At 36.8% G+C, this 24,916-nt stretch overlaps 3 protein-coding genes across 7 annotated transcripts in view; 2 read left to right on the top strand and 1 right to left on the bottom strand.

Annotated features, from left to right (window-relative positions):
* LOC141631071 (uncharacterized) overlaps positions 1 to 24,916 on the top strand; it is a 204,823-nt gene that overhangs the window by 75,691 nt on the left and 104,216 nt on the right. The window lies entirely within an intron of this gene.
* Positions 6,566 to 11,500, bottom strand: LOC141643331 (uncharacterized). Of its 5 annotated transcripts, XR_012543684.1 has the most exons (6): positions 11,383 to 11,500; positions 9,978 to 10,265; positions 9,711 to 9,805; positions 8,494 to 8,793; positions 7,247 to 7,559; positions 6,566 to 6,981 (listed from the first exon to the last, which is right to left on the bottom strand). XR_012543684.1 is itself a non-coding variant. In XM_074452452.1 (5 exons), exons 1-3 carry the CDS (start codon positions 8,944 to 8,946, stop codon positions 8,080 to 8,082), a joined length of 381 nt encoding a protein of 126 aa, XP_074308553.1. In that variant the 5' UTR covers positions 8,947 to 9,477; the 3' UTR covers positions 6,566 to 6,981; positions 7,247 to 7,559; positions 8,064 to 8,079. The 5 variants fall into 5 exon arrangements, 3 of the variants coding, with proteins under 3 accessions (XP_074308553.1, XP_074308551.1, XP_074308552.1); XR_012543685.1 differs by lacking the exon at positions 9,978 to 10,265 and having other exon boundaries at positions 11,383 to 11,476; XM_074452452.1 differs by lacking the exons at positions 9,711 to 9,805; positions 9,978 to 10,265; positions 11,383 to 11,500 and adding exons at positions 8,064 to 8,114; positions 8,901 to 9,477.
* Positions 11,605 to 16,000, top strand: LOC141643332 (uncharacterized). The gene is made up of 5 exons (XM_074452453.1): positions 11,605 to 11,958; positions 12,130 to 12,594; positions 12,741 to 12,846; positions 14,797 to 15,729; positions 15,904 to 16,000. The coding sequence occupies exons 1-2, from the start codon at positions 11,880 to 11,882 to the stop codon at positions 12,474 to 12,476; spliced, it is 426 nt and encodes a 141-aa protein (XP_074308554.1). The 5' UTR covers positions 11,605 to 11,879; the 3' UTR covers positions 12,477 to 12,594; positions 12,741 to 12,846; positions 14,797 to 15,729; positions 15,904 to 16,000.

Raw genomic sequence — 24,916 nt, 5'->3', positions numbered from 1 at the left:
GGCTCCGGGCCCGGATGGTATGAATGCGCTTTTTTATCAAACCTACTGGCATATTGTTGGTCCTTCTGTCACAAGAATTGTCACAAGAATGGTCTTGAGTATACTGAATGGTGGTGAGTTCCCTAATTCTCTTAATAGAACTCATATAGTTTTGATTCCAAAGAAGAAAGCCCCAGATAAATTTGCGTATTTTCGTCCTATTAGCTTGTGTAATGTGTTATATAAACTGATTTCTAAAGTCTTGGCCAATCGACTCAAGATGTTTCTCGGGAAACTTGTGTCTGAAAATCAGAGTGCTTTTACACCGGGAAGGCTGATCTCCAATAATATTTTGATTGCTTTTGAGATGTTTCATTATATGAAAAATTCAAGGAGTGGTGGTGGGCATATGGCACTAAAATTTGATATCACGAAGGCTTATGATCGGGTTGAGTGGGTGTTTTTGCAGCGTGTATTATTGGCTATGGGCTTTGATGATAGGTGGGTTAATAATGTTATGAGATGTGTCCAAACGGTCTCATACGGTGTTGATTAATGGGTCTCCATCGAGGGATGTAGTGTCGGAACGAGGGCTCCGTTAGGGCGATCCAATCTCACCATATTTATTTATTCTCTGTGATGAGGTTTTATCAAGTTTGATACGTCGTGAATGCGAGCGCGGGGCCATACACGGTATAAGGATCGCGCCACAAGCTCCGTTTATTACACATCGCTTCTTCGCGGATGATAGTATTATTTTAGTCAAAGCAAATGAGAGGGAGACACAGTGTGTGCTGAATATACTTCGAAAATTCGAGAATGCTTCTGGTCAACTAGTTAGTAAGGAGAAGACTACTGTTTCCTTTAGCAGAGGCACGGTGAGATGGAGGAAGGATGTTGTGGGAGCTGCTCTTGGCGTGGAGGTGGTGGATGAGCACGATAAGTATTTGGGCTTGCCTACGATGATTGGTCACTCGAAGCAAGTTCTTACTAAGATTATTCGAGACAAATTAAATAATAAGTTACATGGTTGGCGGGGTATGCTATTTAGCTGAGCGGGTAGGGAAACTTTGATAAAGGCGGTTGCTCAATCTATTCCTAATTATGCGATGAGTGTATTTAGACTACCGGACAATTTTTGTGATGAACTGGGTTCTATTGTATCGAGATTTTGGTGGGGCTCGTATAGTGGTAAGAGGAAGATGTCGTGGGTGGCTTGGAGTACTATGTGTCGTTCTAAAGCTAGAGGTGGTCTTGGTTTCCGTGATTTTGAAAATTTTAATAAGGCAATACTAGCAAAGCAGGCCTGCCGGTTGATATGTGAGGATAGGAGTCTGATGGCGCGGGTCTTAAAAGGTAAGTACTTTCCTAATTGCTCTTTTATGGAAGTCGATGTTGGTACTAATCTGAGTTCTACGTGGAGGAGTGTACATGGGTCGAAGGAGGTTATGATGCTGGGTATTAGGCGTCGGGTGGGGAATGGGGTGGATACAAGGGAATGGACAACCCATGGATTCCAGGGACGGGGTCGTGACATATCATTACTTCTCGTGGAAATGCTGTTGTCGATTTGAGAGTGGCGGAATTGATGGTGGATGGGGAACTTCGTTTGGTAAGGATAAGATTAATGAGCTATTTTTGCCCTTTGAAGCTGATAGGATTTTGAGGATACAGTTGAGTGAGGAGGCTATAGGGGATGATTGGTGCTGGGATCATGAGAGAAATGGCGAATATTCGGTCAAGTCGGGATATAAGCTGCTTGTTGAAGATGGAGATTCGGGAATTGAGCAATCAGATTTTACAAAAGATGGCTGGCTATGGAAGTCGATTTGGCGTGTGCCCGTTATCCCTCGTATTAAGGCGTTTATGTGGCAGCTTCGCCATGATGCGATTCCGACTAAGGCAAAAATAGCTTATCGTCTGGGTAGTGATGATGTTTATTGTCTTCGTTGCCACAATAATGCGGAAACGTGCTATCATGCTATTCGAGGTTGTGGATGGGGGGATGGGATATGGAATGCCGTGGGTATAGAGGTGGATGTTAGCCACGGGGCTATGTGGGTGAGGGAGTGGGTAGAGGAGACAATGAGGGTGTTGGGGGAGAGGGATAGAGTGGTGTTTCTAACGACGTGTTGGGTATTATGGAAGAAGCGGAATAAATATGTGTTTGAAGATGAGGACTGGGACATGGGAAGGATCATGAGAAGGATATGGAAGCTAGTGTGGGAGATGGAGTCATTGCAAGGTGGAATGGTGTCAAGTAAGGAGAATGGGGTGTGGGATCGATGTTGGGGAAAGTCAGGACAAGGGGTATCGAAGGTGAACACGGATGCGGGGATTATGGAGGGTATAGGTGTGGGTTTGGGAGCGGTGAGCCGCAACTCGGAGGGTGTGGTAGAATGGGCGGTGGTGGTGCAACGTGATGTTAGTAGCGATGTGGCTATGCCTGAAGCTGAGGCGATATTGCTGGGGTTAAAGGAAACCAGAAGGATGGGGTCGAGGAAAGTAATCATCGAGAGTGATTGCCTTATGGTCGTCGAAGACCTGATGAAGAATAGAAGCGGAAGAAGTGAGTTATTTGTGTTCTATAGCGAGATAAGACGGCTTAGCCTTTCTTTCGAGTTTATTGTTTTTAAGCATAATAGTAGGAATCTAAATAAGTTAGCGCATGCTAGCCCCTGGTTTACACAAATAACATTATACCTCCAGTGGTACAATAGCATCATACAACCAAGTTATATCTTATCGAGTTTATGTGTAATTTTTTTGAGCTTTCTTAAAGTTAATTTTTTTTATGTTTAAGTGAGTGAGTTCAGAAAATTTATGGTATAGCTCGACTTCTTTAAAACAAAACTCGAAAACTTTATTATATAGCTCAGGTTCTAGAGCATACAACTGGGTACAACTGGTTGTAGGATCTATTAACTGCCTGGTTTATTGTAGGCGTTTTTGGACGAATGATTTGCCGGATGTGTTTGTTGATGTAGCCGCTTCTGATCTTTGTGATATGAATTAAAATCGTAATGATTTTTTACACACACAAAAAAAAAAAACCTTCGGTTCATATAAATAGAATTTTGAATAGCTGGCATTTCACATTGTTGAGTTTTTTACTATAAAGTTTTTGAGATCATTCATTTAAATATTAAATTAAAAAAATACTCCCTCCAATTCTAGATAACTCTCCCTATATCCTTTTCCGTTAATGCATAATATCTTCACTATTTCTATATTTGGTAAATGTTTGTGTGGTTCAAATTTAATTGCATGATAGGATAGTGTGTTTGTGTGGTCCAAATTTATTTGTATGATGCAATAATGTGTTTCCTTAAATTTTGTTCACAAGGGGAATGGGGAAGGTTCTTAAGAATTGGAGGGAAGTACAACATTGCTCAAAACTATACTTATAAATAGACCTAGCAAACAGATCAGGTCGTGTCATGTTCGTGTCAACTTTAAAGGTCACCACTACCTCAACGGCCAAACCAAACCCGGCCCAATTACATAAACGAGTCATTTGTCTCGATCCTAACCCAACCCATTTAATTTTTTTATAACCTAACCCGGCCTATTTGACCCATTTATTTTTAAACAAGTCATTTTTAACCCACTTAACCGGTTTAACGCATTAAACTAATAAAACAAACTAAGCCTTATAGACTTATTATCCAAAAATGATGAATGAAAAAGCTTATTTTGGTTGGATTAGTGATTCAACCCAAATATATTACGACACTTTTAAATAAATGGGTTATTCGTATCAGTTCGTGTAAAAAAAAGCTCAACCTTAACCCGACCCATTTAAGTTTCGTGTCGTGTCTCTGTCAACCCAATTTCTTAAATGGGTCACGTCTTAACCCTAACCCGCTAACTTCGTGTAGAGTTTGTGTCAACCATTGTCATCGCTACTTATAAATCAATACTATATATTAATTGCAGAAACCAAGGAACTTCAATGTAATTAAATAAATCTACACAAATTAATTATACTATATAGTTTTTAATAATAGTGCTGTGTGATGGACCCGATCAAGGGACTTCAATGTAAATATTATATAGTTTTGGTTGAAATATAAATTTAGAGAACACTATAATATGGTGATTTTCCTTAAAATAACATGTCCCACTTATGGTATTATAAATTAGTATAAAGATGTTAATTATTTAACATACACAAATATAATATAAGTCGTTTTATTTTGGAAACTATTAAAAGGTAAATAAATCATTTTAGATTTTCAAAAAAATATAATATTCCCATAATTGATTAGATTTGCAATTTAATTAGTAAATAATAATGATTATTCTTAAATAATATTCTAATCTAATATTTCAGATTTATTTAAGTATATAACTTTAATACAACTATATAATCATCAACTAATATGATAGATTGATAGTAGTCACCCATGTGAGTAGTAAAAGCAACAATAGTAGCAACAATAGTGAAAGTCATACTATGAGCACCGGGAGTAGTGAAATTAACAGTACTAAATGCGGGAGTAATGAAAAAAAAAATAATGACGGCGGGAGTAGTGAAAGTAATAGTAGTCACAAAATATGCAATGAAAGTAACAATAGAAACAACGGAGATAGTATGTAAAATTAATTAACAATTCGATTCTAGAAAAATATTAATTTATTTAAATATATGAGTTTGACAAAACTAACGGATTAACCGTAAAAATAGTAGGAGTAGTTAAAGAAACAACCGTAAGCGAAAAAGTAGTGAACGTAATAATATTAACATGAGATGTAGTTAAAGTAATAATATTAACAGCGGGAGTGGTGAACGTGTCTCATAATTTGTTGATTAATTTTACATCTCATCATAATTTCAAGATATAAATTGTAAATGTATGTATTAACCAAATTTAGCGAATCATATTTCATAGAAAATAAATTTTAAATGGTAAATAAAGGTAGCTCGGGCGTAGCCGAGTATGAAACCTAGTTCAATTAATTTTGAGTTGTCATCAAAAAATTATTATACAACTTACAAATTCTAAATACTCGGAAAAAATATATGTAAACTCAATTACTAAAACGAGTATGATAAAATACATTTGATGCATAATTCTTTTTTCCAAATAATAGTGAAAGAGAACTAGGCTAATCCTTTACCCAAGATCTCATTGAAGACGGGCGATATCCGTCACAAGCTTGTGACGGATACCGTTTCCTCTCACAAAATGCCCATTGAGAGGTGAGTGGGAAGCACATGGGGGTGCCCCACCTTGTCCCCTCTCTCTTTTTGTGAGAGGTCACAAGCTTGTGACGGGATTAGCCCGTCACAAGCAAGACTAGCGGAATCCTTTAACCAATGACGGAATAATCCCGTCACAAGCAAGACTAGCCGAATCCTTTAACCAATGACGGAATCAACCAACCAAATATAATACGTACTTAATAGATAGTACTGTAGGACCCACATCGACTAATTAAGTATGCAGACAATGATATTTAACAAAAAAAGAAACAATGATCTATTGCCATGATCATGGCATGCCGCATGGCTAGTAGGTTAGATTATGTGGTTCGTGATCCCACGGACGGGGCACGCGCACCGAGTCAAGACTTCTGAACCTCTGACCTACTTAGGTGGGTTATGTCAGCAGTAGTACTTTGGGGCCTTCTAGCCTGGCTGGGTCTATCGGTGAAACCACCATTTTTTTTTTTTTTTTTTTTGAGATTATAGCCAATCGTAGTTGATTATCAAAATAACCTAGGCTAACCCTTTAAACAGAACCAACCGAATCAACCAATCAATCAAATATTTCCCCTACCAAGTAACGATCAAAAAAAGGGGAAAAAAATAATGATCTCATTGTGGTTTTGTAAATACATTGTCCCCTTTCAGAAAACAAACTAGGGAGTAATTAATTAATACAGGACACTATGATTGGCAGGATAACAAAGTTAAACATTAAAATATCATAATTCATAACAAAGCAAAGTGTGCAGATGCAACGTTATCAAATTGATTCACCAGCTTTTATGTTTAAACTAATGTTAATGTCCCACATCGATTACAAATATCAAAATTTGAATACAACTAGTTTATAAACTAATCAACTAATTTTACAATTAATTACTTATTACTTTTAAGAAAGATGTCCTTTTCTCTTTCCTCCTAGTATATGGGCCATACTTATATAGTTATATGGACCCTTTTTATCGTCTGTACCCATTTCATTTCGGTCATTTGTTTACCTTTTATATCATTTGTGAGAATTATTTTAATCAAAAGTAAAACAAATAATTGGGAGAAAGGGGGAGTAATTCCTTTCACTTCCAACTCCAACTCCAAAACCATTAATTATGTTATTTTTAAACATTTGAAAACATATTCTAAAAAGAGTTTATAAACCAACGCGGACAAAGCCATTAATTAATAATATGATTTTTAAACAAAAAACACAATCTAAATCTAAAAGAGCTTTATAAACCAACGTAGATTAATAAGAAAGCCGAGAGATTAAAATTGGTTTTTAAACATTTGAAAACATATTCTAAGAAGAGTTTATAAACCAACGCGGACAAAGCCATTAATTAATAATATGATTTTTAAACAAAAAACACAATCTAAATCTAAAAGAGCTTTATAAACCAACGTAGATTAATTTAGGTCATAAAGAACAAGATAAGCAAGAAAGCCGAGAGATTAAAGTCGATGCTTCATTAAATCCTCATTATGTGTCTTGACAACTAGATGCACAAGAGTGAAACATACCTCCGAAAATAGGTGATTAATCATGTTCGCCTCTAGTAAGATCAGAAACATAACTGAGGCATACGATTCCCTCTTTAAAGATGAACCCCATTATCAGAGGGCATCCAAACTTCATCAGTATTTGATTCCCACATTTACAGACGTCGATCCCACAATTACTCATGCTGCAATGAGGAAATGTTCTGATGTTCAAAGGCTGATAAGTGAACCATTTCTTTTTCGGACTCCACGAAAAGAGTAGAGGATGCAGCTTGATCTTCATGGTGAAACTAATAAAAAGGAATATGATTCATTCGTTAGTGAACAGCTTTTACAACATTAGTCAATACCCCAGTGGGCCTCCAAGGTTTCCCTACAATGGAGGAACGGGAGGTGGGAAAACACAGAGAAGTTGATTAAGGATAAACGAAATTTGTATTGCAGATTTGCATCTACTGACCAATATTTCACAATATAAGAAACACACAGAGACTAATAACTGTGAATGGTACTCAGTATTAAATTTGTGATTTTGTTCAATAATGATACACATACCTTGACCATGTAATCCATCCATTATACACACACTCTTTCTCCAGTATTCCTAACAGAAGCATCAACTACACCATCAAACTAGGCGACTATGCTCTTCATCTCTATTCAGGATAGCAAGTTCACCCAAGAAAGCTGTACAGTATCATTCACCTCATATATTACAGTTCTTACTCTACCAACCAATGAGGTGCACATTCTTCCACACTATAATCTTATATATGCACTGCGTTTCTTGTCAAAAAAAACACAGTTGTGTAGATCCCAGCTTAGAGTGGTGTGTAAAACTTCTGTCTCAGTTGAGTTCTTACTTTCCCTGCGCAGAAGTCAGATTTATAAACAACAATAACATGACACCACCACCCCAGTGCCTCAAAGAGTCCATCTATAACGCGGTAACAGGAAAGGGGGTTGCATACTTGCATGTGTGCGGCTTTACACCTGACAAGTTATTTTTGGATGATCCATGATGAATATTGCATCGTAAAATGCATACGTACTCTTCTACGTCATGTAAGGAATATAGAGAACTTAGTGAATCATTTTATGACACTCCATATTCCAAGGGTGATGAATCAAAAGTCTTTGGCGCCAATGGAATTGGAGACATACATACATGAGTATAAGACTATATGCCATGGCAAATAATACAAAATCTACGCTCATTTTAAATCCCCAATGATCAGATAATTGTAGTTAGAAGCCTTTTAAATCCCCAATAATCAGATAATTGCAGTTTGAAGCTGAGCTACACAAAGGCAAAAATAACCGCGATAAACAATTTGAGAAGATCAAACTTATATCTCGGAAAGGCCAGTACTGGCATTGTTTGCTCCTTACTCTTCTGCAGGGCTGAAATGGCGGTGTAAGCCTACACGATGCAAAGGATTGAGTATACAATTATATATGTCGTGGCAAAAAATTAAAAAATCTATGCTCATTTCAAATCCCCAATAATCAGATTGTTGCAGTTTAAAGCTTTGTCCCAATAATCAGATAATTGCAGTTTAAAGTTGAGCTACACAAAGGCAGAAAGAACCACGATAAGCAATTTGAGAAGATCAAACTTATTCCTCGGAAACGACACTACTTACATAGTTTACTCCTAAGAATCAGATTATTGCAGTTTAAAGCTTTTTCCCCAATAATCAGAAATATTCAGTTTGAATTTGAGCTATGCAAAGGCAAAAAGGACTGCGATAAGCAATTTGAGATGATAAAACTTATTCCTCGGAAAGGGCACTACTTACATCGTTTACTCCTAACTCTTCTGCAACCAGGCTGTAATGGTGGTACACGCCCACACAGTGCAAGGGATCGTATAACCATTGTCTTCCTCCGCTTTGTCCCTTGCTTGTATCCTGAAACGGTGCCAGGAAGATCTGTCACTCTGCATATATCATCGATCTCCGTACCAGGTAAAGATGACGTCTTATATCTTTTACTCCTTGGTCTCTTGCATTCCGGCCTTATGGGGGGTATATAACCACAACTTATAGAAAATGATGATCTTGTCTTCTTGTCATCCATCCCGTGCTTCGATTTTGAACCTGTTGAACCAAAAATTTAATCTCCTACTTTATTAAACAAGTAGCCTTATGTTGGCGAAGAAAATATTTTTCCCAACACCTGGTGTAAGACCTAATATAAGACGTACCCCATTCAGATATGGAGTACTTCACTTCTTCCATTAAAATTTTCATTATCACTCAAAGTCACAACACCATCCTAGGGTGGCAATAGCAGGTATGAACATCCGTGAAGAGAAAACTTTTGCTTGTTTTTGCAAGATCAGCAGGGCTGTTGGGTATCAAACCTATAGAGTGTCACTGTCTACAAGCGCAAATATAAGGGACTGGCAGAATCTCCTTTCTCCTATCGTCTAGAAAGGAGACGATATAAATGGGATGAAGGGAGTATCAGGTTATGACAAAGCCTATTGGAGAATAGGAATAGATAAAAGAGCCATGTTACTCAGACTCTTCAGTTTTGGGGTTGCAACTGTGTCTGACACGACACTCAAGGATACGAGTACGGTATCTATTTACCCCAACACTTCTTCTAAAGAGGCAAAAAGGGGGGATGGTATGAATAAAGTGGGGAAAGAGACTGTGTATGGAACATTTAGTATGGCGGTTGATGATTTTAAGCCTTAGTTCTCAAATACGTGTACCTATACGGCTATACCCATACCATCATTGAGGGCAATGTATGTGTCTCAAGTTTGTTTTACTAGTGTTTTCCTTTTGCTCCATTTTTTCAAAGTTATCCTACCTCACGGTGACGTACTCAGAGGATATTTCATGTAAGCCAACCCTAAATTATTTTCAGACTAAAGTTTGTTGCACAATATTTAAATCCTTCTCAATAGCATTTCTTGTTCTAAATGCAGAATTCACAAGAAGGAATGGGGATCAAATCATTATATACAACTTTGAGGGATTACTCTGTTATCTAATTCCCTTACATGTATCCGTTGTGAATGTGAGCGCTTTCTCTTCTTGACAACATCCATGTGCTTAGTTGCTTCTCTAGTCTTGACCTTCAACTAATTCTTGTTCGCTGCATACAAGAAAGCATATTTAACAAAATAAATTGCAGGTAGGGAACCCACCAAATGGCCGGTTAAAGAAACAAACCAGCAGCCGAAACTAATATAGTTATCTCAATCTTATTTGTTTATGGAATAAACCAAACATGAAGGTAAGGTTGCATACATCCAACCCCCTCTTACCCCGCAATTTGCAGAAGCTATTGAGGCACTAGGGCAATGTTGTTGTTGTTGTGTGTTGTTATTTGTTTATGGATAATGATGGAATAAAGCAACATGATTCACTCAAATGGTTACTTCTTTCTTTGGTCGAGCCTTCTTTGGACGTCAGAGCTTCTTGTTATTGTGAAGCTTTAGTCATTCAATGACTAATTTTCATTTTGGATCCTTCCAAATTTGCAGTACTTTAGTTCTTGCTATTACACTTCTCATGGCACATTCTTCTACATCTTAGTCCAGCCTTATAAAATTCTACAAGCAAAAAAAGGAATATCCGGATTTAAAGAAAATGCAACCTAATATTTCTGGAAAGGAAAATTTGATAAGCACCAAATTTTACAGCATTTGTGCTAACGAGCTTGCGTAAATTTATGCCTACAAGTGAATGCACAATGCTCTTTTCAATGCCTAATAACAAGTTATACTGCAATAAATTTCCAAGTTCTCATCATTCAATTCCAGGATTTCTATTTATGAACCTTGAAAATTGCCGATCAATACTAAACTGTTTTCGGTGATATAACCTCATAGAAAATGAAAACAAAAACAAGGCGGATCGCTAGCCACCAGACATTAATTCTGAAAGCGCAGAAATGACACCATTACCAAAGCTAGAACTCACACAAAAATGAGTAAAAATACTCAAAAACCTAAATTAACACAAATTAGATCACAATTACAGACCTAGGCAAATGTGCATCCTAAATGAGAATCAGTAACGGAGGGATGGGGTAAAGTGGAGCTGAAGCCTGGCTATAACTCAAAAATTGTTAAATACAGTATTCATTAGAAAAATCAAAACTTTCATGAAAGATAATAGAAATTTGTTGCTAATTCCACTATATTCCGAAATTGTCTTCGCCATTGCCAAGTACCATCACTGGCAACAACAAAAATGGACACTTTTAGAGAACATATAAGAAATTTGTCGTTCCTTCCGCTATAACTCGAAAATTGCTAAATATTCATCAAAAAAATCCTCACTTTCACAAAACGTATTTGAAAAGTGTCGCTAATCTCGCTATATTTCCGAGAATAATATTTGCCTAGCATCAACAAAAATGGATACCAACAATTATGTCGCAATTCAAATACGGACTAAAACTATTCAATCATACATCCAATTAAGCACCAAATCATCAAACAATGAAATTAAACACATTAAATCATGTAATTAATCATACCACCGCCAGAAATACAATAAAAAACACAAATTTCGGATTAAAATTTGTTCGAGAGCTGAGATAAACAATAATTAATTCTGGAAATAATTACGAATTGGGGATGTTAGATTTGTACAGGAGCTCAAAAACGTAATGCTAAGAAAGGTTAAAGTACTAGAAATTGAAGAAGAATGCAAAGATGTTACCTTTTTGAGGATTTGTTAATGTTAATCTAGGGTTAATGGTTTGGAATTTTGGATTGTAGAGAGCCGTTTTAGCCTTTAGGTAGACTGTAAAACTGTTGGATTTCTATAGGGGCTATGAATCCTATGATCATAAATATTTTTCAATAAGCCTTAGCTTGTAACGGGTTATCCGTCACAAGCTTGCGACGAGACGAATAGTAGTATTTTAGTGGAAACGGGTTGAGACCTGATGTGGGACTGATGTGCAGGTTTGCATGGGGAATGACAAGAGTTATTAAGAAAAATTATTAATTAATTCATCCTTCCCAAAGCAAGTAACCGTCCACTTTTAATTTTGAAAACCAACCCTATTCATCATTATTTTCACATTTACCGTCATATTTATTCATCTTCACCTCCCCTTTTTCTTCTCTCTTAACCCTCTCTCTTCATATTCTCATAACATAAACGCCTAAAATACCCACAAATCAACCAAAGTTTCCATCATAGTCATCATAATGCCAACGAAACTAGCAGCAAGACGGGGGCCAAATAAGAAAAATACTAGAGGTTCAAAGACAGATGATGTTGGAGAAGGTAATGATCTATTTTTTTATTTTTTGATTTAATATAATAGTACATGCAAATGGTTTGGTTCATATTTTCAATTTCAATTATTCCTACTTAGTGGGTTTCTTTTTTCAATTATTCCGATGTTTCGTCTTCTTAGGGTTCATTAATCTTGTTTGTTTATTTAATTGTTGTTAGGGTCAGTGAATGTGGTAACAATAGAGGAGGTTGAGGCAGAAGGCAGAGGAAAGAAAGTTGTGGCCGCAAAAGTCAGGGGAAAAGGTAAAGCGGTTGTGGCAGAAGAGGATGCGAACGAGGATGCGATTGAAGATCTTGCATGTCAGAGAAAGGGGGCGAAGAAGAAGGTGACGTTCAGCGTTGGAAATAGCAAGGGGAAGGATAAGGCTGTGGAGGAAGAGGAAGAGACTGAGGAGTCGGGTGAAGAAGAAGCTGATGAAGATGAACAGGAGGATGATAATGAAGAAGGCAAGTTTATGGTTTATAATTTTGTATTTACATTTTTCACTAATTTGTCGTCATCCTAATAATATGTTCTTTCGCCATAAAAAGATCGTGTCGATGCCGCTGTCAATATGGCGGTAATGGTTGGGAAAAGCGCGCTGAAGAAGAAAACGGTGTCAAAGCCAATGGAGGTAACTAAAGGTAAAACCTTTTGCTAGTAAATGAGGTGAATGGTCTATGGAATATTTTATGTGACCATTTTATATGTGTATGTTACAAATCTGAAGTGGTTACAAATGGATCTATGTTGTGCACATTTCGTGTGCTAAATAGTTATAATTGTGCAGATCGTCCACTAAAGCCGAAGGCATTGAAGGTTATAAAGGGGAAGGCAGAAGTTGGTGAGAGATCCAAGAAGCGGAAGGGGGATGACTCTTCTATTGTGGTGGGAAAGTAAGTTATTCAACCTCATTTTTTGTGTGTTTTTTTTATTGAGAATGTTTCTTTCATTTAGATAAATGTTTATATGTTGATAAATTGTCACCATTTTGGTGTGTTTTGATTGAGATAAATGATTATATGTCTTTCATTGAGATAAAAGTGTTGTCAATTGGGTGTTTTTTCTCTGGTGTGTTTTGATTGTAAAATGTGACCAAATTGATTAGGAATGTTGGCATCGGACAATATTTTATATATTGTGAAGGAAGTGTAATTGAAATGGTGAAATTTTTTGGATTAATTGGGATAAATTTGTGTCTGTTGATTAACCAGCTTTGTGATCACTTAGGTGGATTATGTAGTTAGGTTAAAATAAGCAAATAAATATGAACTCTATATGTAATGCTGCATGGTTTTATTTGTCACCATTTTTCATTTTATTGTAGCATTATTTGAATGGTGTCAAAGTATTGTGAATTTGGTGTCTTTTTTTGGTGTGTTTTGAATGTAAAATGTGACCAAATTGGTTAGGAATGTTGGCATCTGACAGTATTTTATATATGGTGAAGGAAGTGTAATTGAAATGGTGACAATTTTTTGATTAATTGGGATAAATTTGTGTCTGTTGATTAACCAGCTTTGTGATCACTTAGGTGGATTATGTAGTTAGGTTACAATAAGCAAATAAATATGGACTCTATATGTAATGCTACATGGTTTTATTTGTCACCATTTTTTCATTTTATTGGAGCATTATTTGAATGGTGTCAAAGTTTGTGAATTTGGTGTCTTTTTTTGGTGTGTTTTGAATGTAAAATGTAACCAAATTGGTTAGGAATGTTGGCATCTGACAGTATTTTATATATGGCGAAGGAAGTGTAATTGAAATGGTGACAATTTTTTGATTAATTGGGAACAATTTGTGTCTGTTGATTAACCTGCTTTGTGATCACTTAGGTGGATTATGTAGTTAGGTTACAATAAGCAAATAAATATGGACTCTATATGTAATTCCGTCGTGTTTTATTTGTCACTATTTTTCATTTTATTGTAGCATTATTTGAATGGTGTCAAAGTATTGTGAATTTGGTGTCATTTTTTGGTTTGTTTTGAATGTAAAATGTGACCAAATTGGTTAGGAATGTTGGCATCTGACAGTATTTTATATATGGTGAAGGAAGTGTAATTGAAATGATGACAATTTTTTGATTAATTGGGAATAATTTGTGTCTGTTGATTAACCTGCTTTGTGATCACTTAGGTGGATTATGTAGTTAGGTTACAATAAGCAAATAAATATGGAGTTTATATGTAATGCTGCATCGTTTTATTTGTCACCATTTTTCATTTTATTATAGCATTATTTGAATGGTGTCAAAGTGTTGTGAATTTGGTGTCTTTTTTGGGTGTGTTTTGATTGTAAAATGTGACCAAATTGGTTAGGAATGATGGCATCTGACATTATTTTATATATGGTGAAGGAAGTGTAATTGACATGGTGACAATTTTTGGATTAATTGGGAACAATTTGTGTCTGTTGATTATGTAGTTAGGTGGATTATCTTTGTCATCACTTTGGTGGATTATGTAGTTAGGTGACAATAAGCAAATAAATATGGACTATATATGTAATGCGACACCGTTTTATTTGTCACCATTTTTCTTTTTATTGTAGCATGATTTGAATGGTGTCAAAGTGTTGTTAATTTGGTGTCTTTTTTGGCGTGTTTTGAAATATGTGACCAAATTATTCATGAATGTTGGCAGCTATTAATATGTACTATATATGAAATGTTGCATAGTTTTATTTGTGACCAGTTATCATTTTATTGTAGCATGTTTGTAATGGTGTCAAAGTGTGGTGAATTTGGTGTCTTTTGTGTGTGTGTTTTGATAGTAAAATGTCACCAATTTGGTTAGGGATGTTGGTTACAAATATTAACATATGCTTCAACTATGTCGTAGGAAAAAGAAGGAGGTGGATGGCCATGGATAACCGAGGCAATTGTTCAATCTGATTGCTATTCTAACAGACGCTCAAAAAAAGGATATCGAGGACATCGGTTTTGGTGGGCTACTAGAGTTGAAGACACAAACTTTTATCATCAGATGGTCGACTGGTTGCTCCATAAATATGACCCTAGTTCAAGGATGTTCTTGTTTAACCGCCATGTCCAATTTGTTCTAACCAAACATGATGTCTACGATGCCTTCATGCTACCGTGTACTGACAAAACAATAGAACCGAAGACCGATCAGGAATTGGCACATATTTGGCATGAAGGTTTCAAGGTCACGAAGAAAGATGAGATATCACTAGAGAGTGTTAGACTAGCGATGTTGGGGCTGCCTGACGGGGGTGCTGATTTTAAGAAAATGTTCGTGGTCTTTGATATGGGGACTTTCCTTGCACCAACGGTGCACAATCGTATCGACTTACGCTTGGTAAAAGCAGTGGAGGATGTGGACTCTATTTCACAGCTTGACTGGTGTTCATTGGTGTTGCTACGTCTCAACCAAGCAGTTGAGTCGTGGAGGTCCAACGACAACAAGAATGTAGGAGGTTGTCTAATGTTTCTACAGGTGATGTAATTCCACCGTCTGACTTGGTGGGGAGAGCCAGAACCGACTAGCCTACCGCTTGTTCAGCATTGGACTCTTGAACGATTGAAGGAGAGAATGGCCCAGGAAGTAAGTGCATACCCGTATCATCGCGGCTTTGGGATTGGTATTTGGGAGCTGGGCACATATCCAATATCAAGGCACCAGGTGAAGCGCCTATACCGTCGCACAGATGACCAGGAACCAGCTTCTAGGGGACCTCCATCCAGATTTATTCAACTCCCACTACCTGAAGGCCTTCAGACTGATGAGGAATTGCAGGCCTCGTATAATGATGTACGCTCTCTTCTTTCATCTTTTTTAATGTTGATGTCTTCAGTCAGTATGTGACCAGATTGGTTATAAATGTTGGCAGCTAACATTCTTCATCTTTGTAATGTTTACGTCTACAATCAGTATGTGACCATCTGCATTGGTTATGTTTACATTATATCATTTCATTTTGTATAGGTGCGGGTCCGCAATTGGATGACGACAAGGAGGAACCTTTCAGTGGTCTCCGTTATGCACAAGAGCCTAATGCATGAGTTGGCAGCCCAGGAGGGAGGTGCTGACGAGCTTGATCGGATCTCAGACAAGTGATGTGGGTGAAGGCGAACAGTCCCAGGGGTCATTTACGCAAGCGTTGGGTTCACCGGGGTTTGTTGCTGCTTGGAATGCGCTTGGCGAAAAGTTGGATGCACTTGTGAATGTGGAAATGGTGCAGTCACCTTCATTTTCCCTTAGCTTTGATGACATTGGCGTTACTAGTCAGAGAACCTGCCCGACTAACACCCGCAGTAGGGGGAGGAAATCGGCTGCCCAGAAGTAGTAGACATGTCATGGTTGGATGTTGGTTATGGGCCTAATGTATGGCCTTATTTTGGATATTAATTATGACCCTAATGGATGGCCTTATTTTGGATATTAGTTATGGCCCTGATGTATGGCCTTATTTTGGATCTTAATTATGGCCCTGTTGTACGGCCTTAATTTCGGACATGTTCACTGGGTTTGTTAAATATTTGTGTTTGTATAGCTATGACTTCTTTGTTTGTTATATATTTGTGTTTCCCCTCCCTTATATGGGTATTTTAAGTTGTGTCATTTCGTAGAAAAAACAGAACAACTTAGGACCAAAACAAATGGTTTATAGTTTGAACAATTATGTTACCATTTTCTATTTGGTAACATATGTTCCAAGAATAGTGTCTAGACTATTAAAGAATGGCAACCCTAAGTTGTTTATAGTTTCAGCACTAATGTTACCGAATTTTATATGGTTACATATATCTCAAGAATGGCATCACGATTTTAAAAGGCCAATGTCATATCCTTCCATAAACTTGATTAGTTAAAAATGTCAAGTGTATACATATAATTATGGTATCATATTGTGCAAAAATAAGGACATTATTTAAACTTATATAATGCAACCTGTAATTCACCATTGTTTCTTAGAAAAAAATGAACTTAAGGACCAACTCAAATGGTTTACAGTTTGAAAAATTATGTTACCATGTTGTATTTGGTAACATATGTTGGAAGAATAATGTCTATACTTTAAAAGAGTGGCAACCCTAAGCTGTTTATACTTTCAGCAATAATGTTACCAAATTTTTATAGTTACATATAGTCCAAGAATGGCAACATGCCTTTAAAAGTGCAAACCATTATCTAATCATTTAAGATCTGCTAACAGATTGTACAATAATGGTAACATTAATTCGGTACATCGTTTTCCAAAAAGCAGACCATAATTCGAAACATTACGACATAATTCAAAATGACAAATATCAGACCATTTAAGATAACCTAACAAATAATACAATCATGGTCACAACAGTAATGTCTTCCACGCCTTATGGCTAAGTAGTAGCAGCTTTGATGCGTTGTGGTTTGCAAAAGGTCAAAATGTTACCATATCAACGACGTTCACAGGAGACGAGGTATTGGGGTGTAGGCGTCCCCATCGTTGGTAGCAGCTTTTTTGGCTTTCTTCTTCTTACCAAGTCCGCTTTTTTTTTTCCTTGCGCTCCTACCTTTCGTCGTGACATGGATAGGATCAAGAATAGGACGTTCTTCGGTTGTTTGAGTGTTTGTTTCGGCGTCCACAGTAAGCTTTTGCAGCAACACTATTACTTCAGCATTTCCCGCCTCAAAGAACTTCTCCACAATTACCCCTTGCCTCCATTATCTTCTGGCTCTTTATTATGAGATTGTGGACATTGGTGAGTGTTGAACGTCACCAATTAATGGCCTCATTTGCGGCACTTTGGCGCATATCAGAAGGTAGTAAACGTTTCCAGACCTCCGTTTTTGCGAATTTCGTCCACCTCCTGTGTATGCAACTAGCTGGGATCTCCGGAACAGAATGCATGTGCAGGACACGTATGATGTGGTAACATATGATGCCCATTACTTGGTACTTCCTACAAGTGCAAGCGCACAAGTTGTTCCCGCAATCATAAGTAACATGATGGGAAGAACCCTTGTTGCCAACCGTGTCGACACTATAGATTAAGGTGGTGTCTTCATGGGTGATAAGTGCTGCCCGGGTGCCCATTGCAAGTCCAAACTCCTTCTCAAACACACAGAACAGCTCCATAGTGTATATCTGCGATACATGTTGTAGAAGGTCTACAAGGGGGAACCCAGATGTAGGGGACGCTCTTATAGAGTTGAATTCTTTCCGCTTCTCCTCTCCTCTCCACCTTCTCACGGTCGTCTCAAATATGCCAAAGAATTCAATGACGTTGTTTTTGAAGCTTGGAACCCCATAGCATGATTTGTACTCTCGCTCCTTTGGGAAGAAAGGAGACCCGCCGAGAAATACTGATTATTCAATGCAGTGCACCATTTGATTCGTAAACTGTACAATCTATTGAACTATGGGTGGTTTTCAACACCATACTCTGTCGTCATTCTTTGTCATGTCGCTTCAAATTCCTTTTCGTTATAACAACCATTAAGACATTTGTTGAACAAATTCTGGAATGTCCTATCATGCTTTAAATATCCAAAGTGTGAGATAGCGTTCTGTTGGATATGCCATTGGCATAGCCTATGTCTGCTTTCTGGGTATATCTGTATGGAGACAGAAGACAAATGTTAGCATTTAGAAGTCATATGTTTATGTTTGCACTATTCAGTTGAAATCATTACTTAACAGATTCATATGTTGACATCTTAAAAATTAACACAAAAGTTCATCAGTATAATATGATTACATATCTGGGAATAATGTTGCCATTCAGTGTGATTACATAAGTGCTTCATATGGTGACATCTTTAACTTAACTCAAAAAGTTGATTATTAAAATATGTTGTCAACTTTTGGACAATTGTTGTCATTTGAGTTGCCATTTGAATAAGAAGGTAAACATAGGTTAAGTGGTCACATATTGAACAATTAACTAAACATAGTCTATGCCTGCTTCTGGGTATATCTGCTAAGGACAAAAGACAATGTTAGCGTATAGAGGTCATATGTTTATAGCTATATTTTTTTATTTCCATGTGATTACATAAGTGCTTCATATGGTGACATCTTCAATTTAACTCAAAAGGTTGATTAGTAAAATATGTTGTCAAAGTTTGGAAAATTGTTGTCATTTGAGTTACCATTTGAATTAGTAAAATATGGTGACATATTTTATTGAGCTAATAACTTAAGATCTTAATATAGTGACCTCTTCAGTTTTGTCCTCAGCGTTTACACCAGTATAATATGTTATCATATTTGGGATTAATGTTATCCAAAGTTAAGTGGTCACATAATGGTGGGATAACTCAACATGCGAAACTTAACAGTAAGACACAGAATATACCGCTTCAACTGCATTTGTCATTGCTTTGTCTTGGTCAGTGAAAATGGAGACAGGACGAACATCCTCACCCATAGCTTCATTAAACACATTGAACAACCATTGGAATGATTCTTCTTGCTCGTCGGATAGGAAAGCATACCCAAACATGACATTGGACCAGTGGTAATTTATACCGACAAACGCGCCACAAATAAGATTGTACCTATTAGTGCGGTACGTTGTGTCAAATATGACAACATCATGATACAATCGGTAGTCCTCCCTCATCATCGAGTCACACCAGAAAAGGTGATGGAGTCTCCCTTCTTTGTTGAATTGGACTCGGAAGAAAAACCCCGGATCCTCAGCTTGTCTATGAGTCAGAAGATTAATTAGTGTGGCTGCGTCACCGCCCTTGATCGCTTTAATCTTCAGCCTATGAACAAAGTTGATGTGATCCCTCGTGGTGTGTCCGACAAATACATCGCCCCCTGCTACAACAGCTGCCACTTTGTATTGAACTGAGGGGGCAACAAAGGCTTCGGTCAAGGCCCTTATAGCCTCTGCCTCAGCATCAGTTATTCTCCTCTCCGAGCGGTGGTGCTGTTGCCATTGAGTGGGAGTCAGGTCATGGTTGTGTTCTGTGAAATGTTGCATTACCTCCCACTGCCCGTCCTCGTTTACTAGTGTCCTTAGCCCGGCTTTGCATTGGCAACGTGTGACTGTAGAATTCCTCAAAGGATTGCCGTTATCATCTCGCCTATTACCATTTCCATGTACTCCTGCACATGAACATACAAAGTATCTCTCGACTTCGGGTGTGCCAGCCCCGTTCGCTCTGCGAGAAGTTGCTTTCCTAATGCTGAAACCAATGGCCTGTGAGTGTTTCCTAAACATCTCATAAATTAATTCCCATTTCTCAGCTTTCATTCCCAATAGGGATTTGGAATAATCTGTACCTGCATAGGTTTACAGGGTCACATTAGGCAAAAAAGTGTAAATATTTATAACATAAATAATAACATCTGCATTTACATATTCATCCCTACTCTAGTTACAGGGTTACATTAGGACGAAAATTAGACACATTTGTTAGATATATAAAGTTTGTTTTCAAGTAAGCTGGCCCAATGGAGTTGACAGGGTGACATTATGTAGAAAAATGCACACATTAAACAGATAAATAACAATATGCAATGTAGTTGACAGAGTGACCTTCTGAGAAAAGTATAAACATCTTAACAAGAAGCCAATAAATTTGCTCTACGTTCTCAACATTCAATATCTTTCTATCCATTATAGTTGACAGAGTGACATTAGGCCTAACAGTAAAACCATTAACACAGAAAATGTAAACATCCATTATATTTAAACATCCATTATAGTCATACAAGTATGCTGCACTAAAACCCTAAAAATTAATATTCAAATTAATGAATTGACAGGCTGGCATTTGGACCAACAGTACAAACATTAACATGATAAATGTAAACATCCATTATATTACAGTAAAATCAAACATATATGGTACACTGAAAAACTATAAACTAATATTACAGTTAATGATGATAAAACTTAACACAAATCAAACTTTATACTCCATGAGACTTTGCACATCAATATAATGCAATACAAATATCACAAACACATCAATATAATGCAATATAAACTTGTTATTTGCTTGATGTTAAGATGTATTATAGTAACATTAATAATAACAATAATTTGCCCAACGTTCTCAACAAAAAAATGGCGTAAAAAAGACATACCTTTACTCGTCGTGTTTTCTGTTGATGAATTATCCCACCATGATTATTATCTGCACTTCCCATTGTTGTTGGAACGATTAGGGCATCATCAACTAACATTTCTGTGAAAGTTTGTTGAAGATCCTCCATTTTTTTCGTACTCTGAGAATAATAAAGTGCAATTTTTACACCATTTTTTTCGAATTATGAGAATAATAAACTGCAATTTTTACGCCATTTTAGTTGTAAATTATAGAGAGTAAAAAGAAAATGTGGAAAGAAGTTCAAAATTATGTGAATGGAAGGAAATTGTGCAAAATAATGGTGAAATGGAAGTAGGGTTTTGCATGGGGGGCAAAGAACTGAGTAGCATTAAATGCAAAGTTCTATTATTGCAAATAATTGGAATTAAATATGGTAAAGAAAGTACAATTAGCAATTAAATAAAGCTTGCAGTACAAATAGTCATAATCTTATGAACAGTGTAAGCCGCCCACCTTTGTTGTGCTGTCAGCGCAGGGTTTTGTGCAAACGGGTAGCACATGCATGTAAATGGTATGTATTTGACCCGTCGCAAGCTTGCGACGGGTATCTCCGTCACAAATAAGAATTTGTGAATATTTTTAGGGCTCTCATAAATTCACGAAGCATATGTATGGAGCCACGGAGATTCTAAGTAACACCACAAATTCTCATTGAAGACGCACTATATCCGTCACAAGGGAAAGACGGTTCAAATAGTAGCATATCCGTATGATTTGGGCGGGTGGGTTGCTAGTGGGCTGATTAGAATATTATAAGGTACTCCCCTGTCAGTCACCATCTTCTTTTAAAAAAAAAAATTCCAATCCATCTCCATCTTCAAGCTCCTTCATCTTTAATTCTTCACAAAAAAACATCAGGTAAATCTTCAACGAATATACCCACATTATTTTACAAATCTTAATCACTAAGAAAAAATGTCAGAGGAAGATGTTTACTTTGCTTTAGAGACTGTTGTAGAAGATCATATGGATGCTGTTGATAACGATCATAGTGTTGTGCCTGTCGTTACTGACGACGAATTTGTGACGATGATGATAAATAAAGGTGAGTTTTTTTCCCTCTTTATGATGGTAATTGTTGTTCTGTTATGTTTTTTGACGATATTTAGGGCATTATACTTCAAGTTAGGGCAATATTTTTTGTGTCGTTTATATTTTTTGTTGCGGCTATTAAATCCTAAACAACGATGAATTTGTGACGATGATGAATTTGTGACGATGATGATATTACTCTAACATGTAAAGATGTTTGTTGTTTACCACAAAAAATTTGTAGCTTACTAAAAATTATTTTCATGTGTTTGTCAGTTCCTAAATATCAGTTTCTTATTTTTTTTTGTCAAGGACAACACGGATTCAGATGTCACCATGTTAATGCATATTGCCTACGATTTTAGGTTTTCTGTGTATGAAGTTTTGATTTTATTACACAGTGTTATTATTCCTACACAATGTGTCTAAATCCGATGCATTTGTCACAGGTACTGATCTATCTGGTTCTCTTCTTGGAATCAAAGCAGCGAAATGGGAGCATATTTACGCTCTCTATATTAAACATTCGCAACACATTGGATTTAGTGTCAAGAAATCTACATCTCGTAGGGCTAACAAGAAAGATAGACCGTTCATTGAGCGATACTTTAGATGCTCTTGCGAAGGAAATCACGGGAACAAGAGTAAAGGCGGTGTAACTGGTGACGTTGAAGTTTTCAACAACAATTTCAGGAATGTTTCAATTACTCGTTGCGAGTGCAAAGCCTGTGTCAGGACGCAAGTAAATGACGAAGGAGTATGGGAGGTGCTGCAGCATGAGATTGAACATAATCATCCGTTACCCCCCCCCCTCCCCGAGTGACAGCATCACCATAGATCTGAGCGTAAAATTTCAGAAGCGAAGGGCGAGTTAATAAAGGCAATGACTGAAGCTCATGTGCCCCCTTCTGTGCAATTCAGAGTTGCTGCTGCAGCTGCTGGCGGTGATGAGTTCGTTGGGCACACAAAGCGAGATCATATCAACTACGTAAACAGACTGCGGATAAAAAAAATTGAAGGAGGTGATGCAGCAACATTGATCAACCTTCTGACTAGTAGGCAAGCGGAGGAGCCGGGTTTCTTTTTCCGTGTTCAATTTAACGAAGAAGGAAGATTAAGTAACATATTTTGGCAGGACGCAATAATGAGAGAGGACTATTTGTTGTACCGAGACGTAATCATATTTGACACTACCTATCATACGAATAGGTACAATTTTATTTTTGGAGCCTTTGTTGGTATCAACAATCACTGGTCGAATGTTATGTTTGAGTGTGCTTTCCTGTCGAACGAGAATCAAGAATCATTTGAGTGGTTATTCAAAGTTTTCAATGAATCCATGGGAGATGAAATCCGACCAGTCTCTATCTTTACTGACCAAGACCAAGCAATAACAAATGCCATCAAAGAGGTTTGACATTATCTCATTACAGTGGTCCACATTATGCATAAACAGACCATGTCTCCATTTTTGCATATGTATGTTATCAAGTTAACCTTACATTACTGAGTTACACTATTGAGTAAGCTATCAACATTTCTAATTGTAATAACCATGTCACCATCTCAGCGATATATGTCCCTCTTTTTACCAGATTTCACCATTTTTATTTATCAGTGTTACCAGTTTTAGATTTTGACACTTTGTATAAATCATCTTTGTACTGCTTACATTATTCTTTAAGCTATCAACATTTCTATTTATAATTACCATGTTTCTATCTGAGCTGATATATGTCCCTCCTTCTGTCAATTTGAAAAATGGTTACATCTAAACCACTGTGACAGTCACATTTTAACACATTTATAATATGACACCATTTTCATTTATAAATGTTATCACTATAAGATTTTGGCACTTCATATAAATAACTTTGAATAGTGCTTACATTACTGTCTAATCTCAGGTGATATATGTCCCTCCTCCTATTAATCTGAAAAGTGGTTACATTTAAATCACTATGACACTAACATTGAACCAAATATATCATGTCACCATTTTTTGTTTATACTGCTTACATTACTTGCTAAGCAACCAACATTTGTAATTCTAATTAACATGTTGCCATCTGAGCTGATATATGTTCCCCCTTCTATCCATCTTAAATGTGGTTACATTTATAGGATATGATACTAACATTGTACCACATTTATCAGATGAGACCATTTTCACTGATAAATGTTGTCTGTATAAGATATTGACACATCATATAAATTATCTTGTATACTCCTTACATTATTCTCTAAGCTATCAACATTTATAATTATAATTATAAATGTAACCATTTCTACGATTGTTTTATTGTAGATACTCCAAAGTCTCCACATTTATAATTAAACATGGTTACACTTATGTATGAACCCATTAACAAACCAGATGTGACCATCTTAATGTATATTTTGATGATAACATTTTATACTAATAATGGTGACATGTCGACAAGTTTATCCCACATCAAGACATAGGTTATGTCAGTGGCACATTCAACAAAACGCAATATCTCACTTTGGGAAATTAAAGGGTGATCGACCGTTCCAGAACTTATTCAACAAATGTCTCAATGGTTGTTACAATGAATTAGAATTTGAAGAAACTTGGCGCAAAATGTTGAAAGACTATGGGTTAGAGGGCCATTCATGGTTTAAGACTATATAAACATAGAGTTAAATGGAGCACTGCATTGAACAATGAATACTTTTCTGCCGGGATATTATCGTCTCAGAGGAGCGAGAGCACAAACCATGCTATGGGTTTTCAAGCTTCAAAGACCACGTCAGTGACCGCTTTCTTTGGGATATTTGAAACCATGGTGAAAAGATGGAGAACTGAGGAGGAGCAGAAAGAATTCAA

The sequence above is a fragment of the Silene latifolia genome, chromosome 2, assembly GCF_048544455.1.
Source record: "Silene latifolia isolate original U9 population chromosome 2, ASM4854445v1, whole genome shotgun sequence".
Taxonomy (NCBI): domain Eukaryota; kingdom Viridiplantae; phylum Streptophyta; class Magnoliopsida; order Caryophyllales; family Caryophyllaceae; genus Silene; species Silene latifolia.
Note: the sequence above shows the minus strand (reverse complement) of the source record. Positions and strands in the feature narration are given on the sequence as shown.

Bases quoted from the DNA above. Each gene is read 5' to 3' on its own strand.
- LOC141643331 (XM_074452450.1), bottom strand. From the start codon at position 8,946: ATGAAAATTTTAATGGAAGAAGTGAAGTACTCCATATCTGAATGGG. The intron at 8,115-8,493 runs GTAAGTAGTGCC...TGCATCGTGTAG, and splicing joins AAGAGTTAGGAGTAAACGAT to GCTTACACCGCCATTTCAGC. The intron at 7,560-8,083 runs GTAAGGAGCAAA...ACTTCTGCGCAG, and splicing joins CATTTCAGCCCTGCAGAAGA to GGAAAGTAAGAACTCAACTG.
- LOC141643332 (XM_074452453.1), top strand. From the start codon at position 11,880: ATGCCAACGAAACTAGCAGCAAGACGGGGGCCAAATAAGAAAAATACT. The intron at 11,959-12,129 runs GTAATGATCTAT...AATTGTTGTTAG, and splicing joins GACAGATGATGTTGGAGAAG to GGTCAGTGAATGTGGTAACA.